Raw genomic sequence first — 8537 nt, 5'->3', positions numbered from 1 at the left:
GATAACATCAACTCTTTGTCAATTTTGTTCCTCTGTCAGATTTTTTCTCTGGGTTAATACCCTCTGTTACTGTAAACTTGCTGCTGATTGCTCATTCTGTATAGTAACACCATGCATCTTTCTGAAAAGAGTAGTTTGAAGGACTAGGGGTTTATTGAACTGGAGCCAGTCTTTCTAATGCAACTAGAAGAATCTGATGGGGGTAACTTGTTTTTTCTTCTTCCCTGCTTCCTCAGAATGACTGCCCTTTGCCTGATGAAACTTTTATGTCAAGCAGCCAGAAATGAGAATAGATATGCAAAAAGATTCTTCAGTACTCTTCTGCCACAAACACCACAAAAAAGGGTCTTTTGTCCATTCCGGATGGTGGTACCTGACCCTAGAAAGTCAACTGCGTTTGGACTTACTCAACCGTTCTGTACCGCTGAAAAATCTGACACAGAACAAAAAAGGAAAGCAGCATTTGGAAGCGTTGGGCGAAGAATTCCCTATCGGATTTTGCATGTCATCAACCAGGATGGAGAGAGCTTAGGAAATATGCACCGAGCAGAAGCACTCAAACTTATGGATCAACATGACCTGAAACTAGTTCTCCTTTGCGAGAATGTAGAACCTCCCGTATACAGACTGATGAGCGGGCAGCAGATCCACGAAGAACAGCTCAAACGCGCCGAGAAGAAAAAAGCAAGTCCAAAACCAGGTATGTGCGTTGTTGACGCTGCAGCACTGAGCCCTTTGAAAAATATTGAATTAAAAGTGGTTTCAGCAGATGAAATCCTCTTACTTGCATTTGTGTAAATCCAAAGCATGTCACTGCAGTCCCCGCTATTAAGGATTTGCAGTGGTGAAATAAAATTTTGGATTAGTCTCGTCTTCCACAGAGAACCCTTCTATGGCCTTCTCAGGATTTACTATTTTGGCATCTGCTAGCTTTTTTTTTTCCCTAAATCTATTTAAGTGAATATAACTAGACTCTGGTTCCATGAGACTCACTGAAAATTTGTTCATTGACAAAGGCATAAAGTGACAGGCAGTTTTTACAGACCACCAGAAACACCAGTGTAATTTCATGACTAACCAGTAGTCATCAAACATTCTCTTCCTAGCTTCCTGCTAGGATGCAAAGCCTGGAGCTCTTTCTTGTACAGAGTAAGGGAACAACTTTTCCAGTACTGAACACTTTTCAGTGTTTTTTCTCAAGTCAGGCTGCTCCAGCAGTTTAACAAACTGAGTTTGGCAAAGAGGTTTTAGAAAAGGCGTCAGAGGGCTGGAGCACCTCTGCTGTGGGGACGGGCTGAGAGAGTTGGGCTTGTTCAGCCTGGAGAAGAGAAGGCTCCGGGGAGACCTTATAGCACCTTCCAGTACCTGAAAGGGCTACAAGGAAGCTGGGGGGGACTTTTTACAAGGGCCTGTAGTGACAGGACAAGGGGTATGAGGTTTAAGTTGAAAGTGGGGAGGTTTAGATTGGTCATCAGGAAAAAATTCTGCATGGAGAGGGTGGTGAGGCACTGGCACAGGTTGCCCAGAGAAGCTGTGGATGCCCCATCCCTGGAAGTGTTCAAGGCCAGGCTGGATGAGGCTTTGAGCAACCTGGTCTAGTGGAAGGTGTCCCTGCCCATGGCAGGGGGGGTGGAACTGGATGATCTTTAAGGTACCTTCCAACCCCAACCATTCTGTGATTCTGTGATCTGACCTTGTATTTTTTTTTCTTATCCTCAGGTTAACAAAGCTATCTGTGCTTTAGGTAGAGTTCTGATTTGAGAGAGCAGCACCATTGTGCTAGTGTGTTCTTCTGTTAAAGAAACTACAAAAAGATTATTCAAATAGTTACCATTTTGAGGAGGAAGGGACTGTAACATTGCACTTCACCATTCAAGAAAGTGGGCTTGAGATAAAGTGCTGTCTAACTTCAAAGCTTTCACACTCAGCTGCATTATGTGCAGAATGTAGGAATTTGCACACCAAGTCTTTACTTCCAGATCCAATGCTTCCTGTTTCTTTGCTAGACCTGCACTGTGAGTGCTATGAACAAAACTGTAATTAAAATAAAAGTACTTCGAGCCTTCTGAGCCCCAAGATACTTCCCTGTGTGCCTCAAACCTGCATTCGGTCTCCCAGTTATGGCAGCAAATGTGAGATACGAAGTCGCCACCTTCTAAGGTGGGAGTGGTGCATGCTGAGACGATGAAATTGGGATGCTTCATGTATGAGAAAGCAGCATGGGGGGAGTTAAACAAAGCACCAGGGGTGACTAATCCAAGTTTGTCAGATGTTGAGCCAACACACTTTTAGTTCTGCTTTAAACAGGGATGGTTCAGAAGGAGTTATCCTTTTCTTCAGCTATTGCCAAGAACGACTTAGAGACCAAGACTAAACAGATAGCACAGTGGATTGAAAAGAAATACCATGTTAAGGTTACCATCCGGCAAGCAAAAGATTCCAATACAGACATGGTAAGTGGGCTCCTGAAATTTGGACCAATCGGTTTCATTGAACTTGTATTTCCCCTATTCAGTGCTGCCACTTCTTTTATAGAACATATGCTGCTAAAATAAGTGAAGGTTCCATGAAAGTAATGGTTGCCCCAGCTTAAGCTGCCTCTGTTCAAAGACAGAGACAGTGCAAACGCTGTGCTTTCTTAAGAACGCTGTCAAAGCCAGTCTTAGGACTGCAGAGTGTAAGCAGTTCCAGCTCCTCGGCAGCAACACCTTATTAACTGGGTGTACTGGTTTTGGCTGCAATAGAGTTAATATTCTCCATAGTAGCTGGTGTGGGCCATGTTTTGGATTTGTGCTGGAAACAGTGTTGATAACACAGGGATGTTCCCATCCCTGCTGAGCAGTGCTTACACAGAGTCAAGGCTTTTTCTGCCTCTCAGACCACCCACCAGCGAGTGGGCTGGGGGTGCACAAGAAGTTGGGAGGGGACATAGCCAGGGCAGCTGTGATTAAAAAAAACCTGATATCATTTAATTCAAAAGGAACAAAACTTTTTACAGGAAGTTGAATTCATAGGGAAAGGGTAGCAAGAGGAAGAACTGGATATGGGAGGGAGCAGAACATTTCATGACACAGTCCACATTTAAGATGTCCTTAAAGCAGGAGGTTGTATTGTTACAGAACAGCCTGAAATATATTTCTGCCTGCATTTGTGCATTTAGTCCCTATTTTTCTCCTTCTTTTCAGTTCATGCTTTTTGATCAAATTTTGGAGACTGTCTCTGAGAAAGCCACTTACCTTTCCAAGCCAAAAGTTACTAGAGAAGGAGTGAGTGCCTGTATTTTGAGACACATGTCTGACAAAGAGTTGAAAGCATACCAGAAGATGGCAAAACAAAAAACCAATCCGGTAAAGAAAGATGAAAGTGAAGATCTGAAGTCAAGTGAGTTGCAGCAATGACTTTATGACAAGGTGTAAACAATATTAATTTCTTATTTAAAAAAGAAAGACTGTAAACTTAATAAAGTTCTTGTTGAACTTTGCACTGGTCGTGCAATGTGGAACGTTGTCTCAGTTAACCTTTACTGCAGAGTCAGAATTTCAACAGTTGGTATTTCATTTTCCATGGGCTTATCCATTGTCTTGTTTGCTGTCACAGCCACATCCCTTCCTGGCTGCGTTTTAGGAGGAATGTAGCCACTCAGGCGAGAAGCTAAGCTCCTCTTGGGACGAGAACGCTTTGCCTGGCATAAATAAATCCAGAATTAGCAACTTTAATTAGCAAGGACTACTGAGGGGAGGGGGGAATCAATGAAACAGGCTGGCCTGTTTTCCTGCTTGACGTCACATTCTAAAACACATGATGTTTACCCTCCTCTGAAGTGACAGGGTATGGTTGAGGGGACTTTTTCAAGTGTAACTTACTTTCAAGTTCAGCTTTCTCTTTTCAGGATCATGTACAACTGCGTGCCTTGCTAGGCTCTGCTACAGTTAAAGAGCAGGGAGGGAGAAAAACAGAAGACTTAGGTTTATCATCTCAGATTATGTGACTCAGATTAGGACAGTGTACAAAATACATACCTTCATTGCAAACACTCTTCCACAGCCTGGATAATCACAAGAGAATGGTTTTTTCTCCTCATGAAAAGAGAGGATATGGCTTTGAAGGTTAAATACAGTTGTGTAAGTTCTCCCACATCCTTCTCTCGGGCATCGGCAGACTTCCCTTTCCACAGCATGTGTTTTTTGATGTTGCTTGAGGTAATCCTTCCGTTTAAAAGTTTTGCAACACTCGCTGCAAACTATCGGCTCTGAGTGCGAGGGAGAGAGGGGCAGAGTGTAAATTAACGGCTGCTTACAGGAGCTCAGAATCGAACCCTAGCAGTCCTCTGGAACACTGCTAAAATCCACATGATATGCAAGGAACTTAAGAGACTGGAGGAGAATAATGCAGTATGAATGATCCTGATTCAAAAACAATCTCTCATTAACAGACTCACAAAGCAAAGCAAGTATACCGAGTAGCATTTTCATACATTAAAGGTCTAGCTGGGGTGACAACCATTTTAAGGATGAAATGTTAGGAAACAGGTTTGTCCAGACACAATGACAAGTTGATGAAGTTAGTTGGGCAAGGACTCCTCGTCAGATTAGCTATTTGTTTGTTATTTCTGTTTAAAAAAGTTCTATTTAATAAAGCATTTGGAGTTTACCTGTATGTCTGTCTTTATTATGTTTCAGAAGATCTGTCCAAGTTTTTCCAGTATACGAGCAGTTTTCTTTCTTGCATGCATAGCCTGTTAGGTAGAACAAATGTTTACAGTCACATAGATTCTTGCTAACACAGCTGTTTTACAGTGTTTTTTAAAAAGGCCGGTATTCCTCCTCTCCTCCCAGTGATGGGACAAGAGACAACAGACACAAATTAGGGCATGAGAAAATCCTAACGAGTTTAAGGAAGAAGACATATATGACCAACACAATCTGTCCAGAGAGGCTGTGGAACTCCTATCCCTGGAAACATTCAAACTTTGACTGGACGCAGTCCTCAGCAACCTGGTCTAACTGACCCCACCTTGAGCAGGGAGCTGGACCAGATGACATCCAACTAGAAGTAGTTGTAAAACTACTTCCTCACCATACACTTTAACTCAAATAGATGAAAATAACTGTAGTAATATGGATGCCCCATCCCTGGAAGTGTTCAAGGCCAGGCTGGATTAGGCTGAGCAACCTGGTCTAGTGGAGGGTGTCCCTGCCCATGGCAGGGGGGTTGGAACTAGATGATCTATAAGGACCTTTCCAACCCAAACCATTCTGATTCTATATTATTTCTATATAAATATTTGTGTTACACATTAAAAAAAATAAGATCTTGACCATACAATAACATTCTCAAGAGTCTAACGCGACTCTACCATTCTATCAGCAGACAGGATGGTTTTTAAACAAACCACAGAAAGTCAACACCATTTATATGCCAGGACTGGGAAGGTCAAACAGGTGTGAACAAGACGCTGTCTTCTAAGGAACGCAGTACACATCACAGCTTTTTGCATACTCTTCCTAGTCCCTTGGCATTTTTTGTAGCACTGGAAAGTGGGTTAGCACTTTCCGTACTGTGGGTCAACAGTACGGAAAGAATGGACAGAAGTGTAGCAGGATTAGCTCAGACATGCATGACCAGCTCCTGACGATTCCACTTGAATACCTTTCAAATCGGCACATTAGTAACTCAAAAAATGCAAGCCTACATCATTTTGCCAAGGCTCCATAGGAAATCAGCAGAACTGGCAACTGATCCTAACCTCTGGAGGTCCAGGCTAGTGCCTTACCCATTCGCCCATCTCCAGAAGACGGATTATTGACAAAAAAGCGCATTAGGAGAAGACATAGCGAAGGAATGCTGAGCTCTGTTCAGCCCGCCATAAGTACACTGAACACAGCAGTGCCTTGCAACTGTACCCCATTTGACTATTCAAATCAGGTGTTCTTGCATTGTCTGCCTGGACCACTAGGCCCAGAACACTTTCACATCTGTCATACATCCCTGCATACTCTCTGTAATGGAACCAGTCCTTTTGCCTTTGCTAAAACGTAACTGAGGCAAGAAGAGAAACTGTATTACCTTCATGTATCTTCTCGTGCCGCTTTAATCGACTGGGAGTAGAAAAGAACTTTCCGCAGCCTTCATTATTACATCTAGGTACAAAGTACAGTGGTTTAATTTCTTTCACTCCATTTTTTGTTTTTTTTAAATCAAGAACAATGAAAGTGGACAAAATAAGCTGAGTTTCCCCTTGCTGAGAGATCTTTTCTATCCCTCTCCCTTGTAAAAGTAAATTTCATAATGGACTCTGAGCCCCTCAACTGTAGTTAAAACTATAGTATGATTTCCACGTATACTAAAGAAACAAGCCTCATATCATCCCTACATAGCAAGCTTTTCAAACATGAAAGAGAAGCAGAAAGTGGAGGGTTTAAGTGCCTTGTCCAGACATAGCAGTCAGAGCAGCGGCAGAGCGCTGACGGTATTTTTGTGCCTGTCACCCGGCCATACCAGTGCGCTCCACTTAGGGGGAACACTCCTGCAAAGTGTGTTCTACCTGCAAGAAATCCAAGACTAAACTTGGCTTTCATCAGATCTATACAGATGTATCATGTAAATATAGAAGAGCAACGCACAGCTGCTCAGACTGGCGTCCAAGCCCCTCGCCTTTTTTTAAGATAGCACTCCACTGTTAGCCAAGTCACTCCTTTTCACCAGAAAGCAGAGGTGGCTGCTTTTTTTGTTACCGTGCAAGCTCTAATGCTTGTATTTCAGACTGTGAACTCAAAACTAGTGTAGGGTTTTTTTATTTTATGATTTTTCCTTTAAACCTATACTAAAAAAATCCTAAATCCTAAGGAAATGTTTTGACTGCTGAAGTTACAGAGCACCGAGAGTGTTGCCCAAAACAGCCTACTGAGCAAAGGACCAGTACAAGAAACGTACTTGCAGGCATGACTACAAATTCAATGCGTTGGTTTTTTTTTTAATGCCACTTCAAAGAAAAGGTTGAGAAAAGGCACCTGTTTTCATCTACAGTGTTAAAATGGAATTGTTAAAGTTCATTATAAAAATTATCCACCTACTTGAAGGGAGGTTCATTGGTGTGGTGACACTGATGAACTTTCAGTTGTTGATGTTTCCTGAAAGTCTTGTTACAGCCTTCAAAGTCGCACTATTTAGGAAATTAAGTTATCATTAGAGGCCAAATACTGACAGTCCACATGTGTTTGCCAAAATCCCAATCACAGCACTTGAACTCATACAAACATGGCGTAACAACAAGTTCACAGAATCACAGAATGGTTTGGGTTGAAAGGGACATTAAAGACCATCTAGTTCCAACCCCCCTGCCATGGGCAGGGACACCTTCCACTAGACCAGGTTGCTCAAAGCCTCGTTCAGCCTGGCCTTGAACACTTCCAGGGATGGGGCATCCACAGCTTCTCTGGGCAACCTGTGCCAGTGCCTCACCACCCTCTCCGGGAAGAACTTCCTCCTGATATCTAATCTAAACCTCCCTGCTTTCAATTTAAACCTGTTACCCCTTGTCCTGTCACTACAGGCCCTTGGAAAAATGCTGCTGAAATAACAAGCTGAAGTATTTCACTAGATATACAAAAAGGAGCTTGTTTAGCCTGCACTTTACAGTACCAAAGGTAATTACTCACCACATATTCCTTTTGCTGATTTTCATGCTTGCGCTCAATGTGCTTTTTTAAGTTGGATTTTGTTCCAAATTTCTGATTGCATCCATCAGCTGTGCACCTGAAAATGAACTGCATTTTTTAGCAAACAGCAATTTGTTTCCCAAGAAGATACACAAATCATCGGACAAGAGGAATGCAGAAAGAATAACTGAAACTCACAACCCAAATATAAAGATTTGCTTTAAAGACACAAAAAGCCAGGGGCTAAGTTACAATCCAAAGCTATAGAAAACTTATCAGATGAGATTTTTAATAAAACACACAGGATTCCTAGCTTCTAATCCACGACATGCAGCTATTAAGGGCTCAGTAATAGGAGATAACTGCTTTTACTTCTTTTAATTCTGTATTCTAGGGAGACATCTGCCCATTCCTTTAAGCATCTATCTGGTTCACTGCCAGACAGGAGGTGTTAGGCTAAGGAGATTCCCATCTCACCCTGTGCGCACACCGTTACAGCAGCACTCATACCAAGGCCAGGCATGCATCCTCTGTGCCACGCCAGTTTTATCTCCCCCTCACTTCGTAAGGACAAGCACAGTCCATTTTAAGAAGCAAAACATTGGCCTTACTCGAATGGCTTTTCCCCGGTGTGGGTAAGGAGGTGTCGAGCGCGGTGGAACTCCCTCGTGAAACCTTTACCACAGCCTTCATAATCGCAAACGTACGGCCTCTGGAAGAGAGGGGGTTGTCCTGAGGTGACACGGGTCTCGGCTGTTCCCGGGAACCTGCCTTCAGCCGGACGCCCCGGAGGTATTTCGGACACAACCCACGCAGCCCCCCCGGTGCTCTGGGTACCCGCAGGGTGAAGCGGGTGCCCGACGCTCCCCGCGAGGCCCA

The 8537-nt window shown here is 43.2% G+C and overlaps 2 protein-coding genes across 2 annotated transcripts; one reads left to right on the top strand and one right to left on the bottom strand.

The window, feature by feature from the left end:
* The first annotated feature begins 237 nt into the window (after window positions 1-237).
* On the top strand, window positions 238-3446 carry MTIF3 (mitochondrial translational initiation factor 3). The gene is made up of 3 exons (XM_010156811.1): window positions 238-700; window positions 2308-2453; window positions 3186-3446. Exons 1-3 carry the CDS (start codon window positions 238-240, stop codon window positions 3396-3398), a joined length of 822 nt encoding a protein of 273 aa, XP_010155113.1. The 3' UTR covers window positions 3399-3446.
* Window positions 3447-3520: 74 nt separating this feature from the next.
* GTF3A (general transcription factor IIIA) lies at window positions 3521-8370 on the bottom strand (the record flags this gene model as incomplete). Its single annotated transcript, XM_010156812.1, has 8 exons — window positions 3521-3676; window positions 3864-3923; window positions 4020-4249; window positions 4652-4735; window positions 6067-6140; window positions 7074-7162; window positions 7659-7755; window positions 8270-8370. Coding segments are annotated over 8 exons (891 nt in total), but the record flags the coding sequence as incomplete, so codon positions are not given.
* Window positions 8371-8537: the final 167 nt, after the last annotated feature.

Source organism: Eurypyga helias, unplaced genomic scaffold (genome assembly GCF_000690775.1).
Source record: "Eurypyga helias isolate BGI_N326 unplaced genomic scaffold, ASM69077v1 scaffold34008, whole genome shotgun sequence".
NCBI lineage: Eukaryota > Metazoa > Chordata > Aves > Eurypygiformes > Eurypygidae > Eurypyga > Eurypyga helias.
Note: the sequence above shows the minus strand (reverse complement) of the source record. Positions and strands in the feature narration are given on the sequence as shown.

Bases quoted from the DNA above. Each gene is read 5' to 3' on its own strand.
- MTIF3 (XM_010156811.1), top strand. From the start codon at position 238: ATGACTGCCCTTTGCCTGATGAAACTTTTATGTCAAGCAGCCAGAAAT. The intron at 701-2,307 runs GTATGTGCGTTG...TGCTTTAAACAG, and splicing joins AAAAGCAAGTCCAAAACCAG to GGATGGTTCAGAAGGAGTTA. The intron at 2,454-3,185 runs GTAAGTGGGCTC...CCTTCTTTTCAG, and splicing joins AAGATTCCAATACAGACATG to TTCATGCTTTTTGATCAAAT.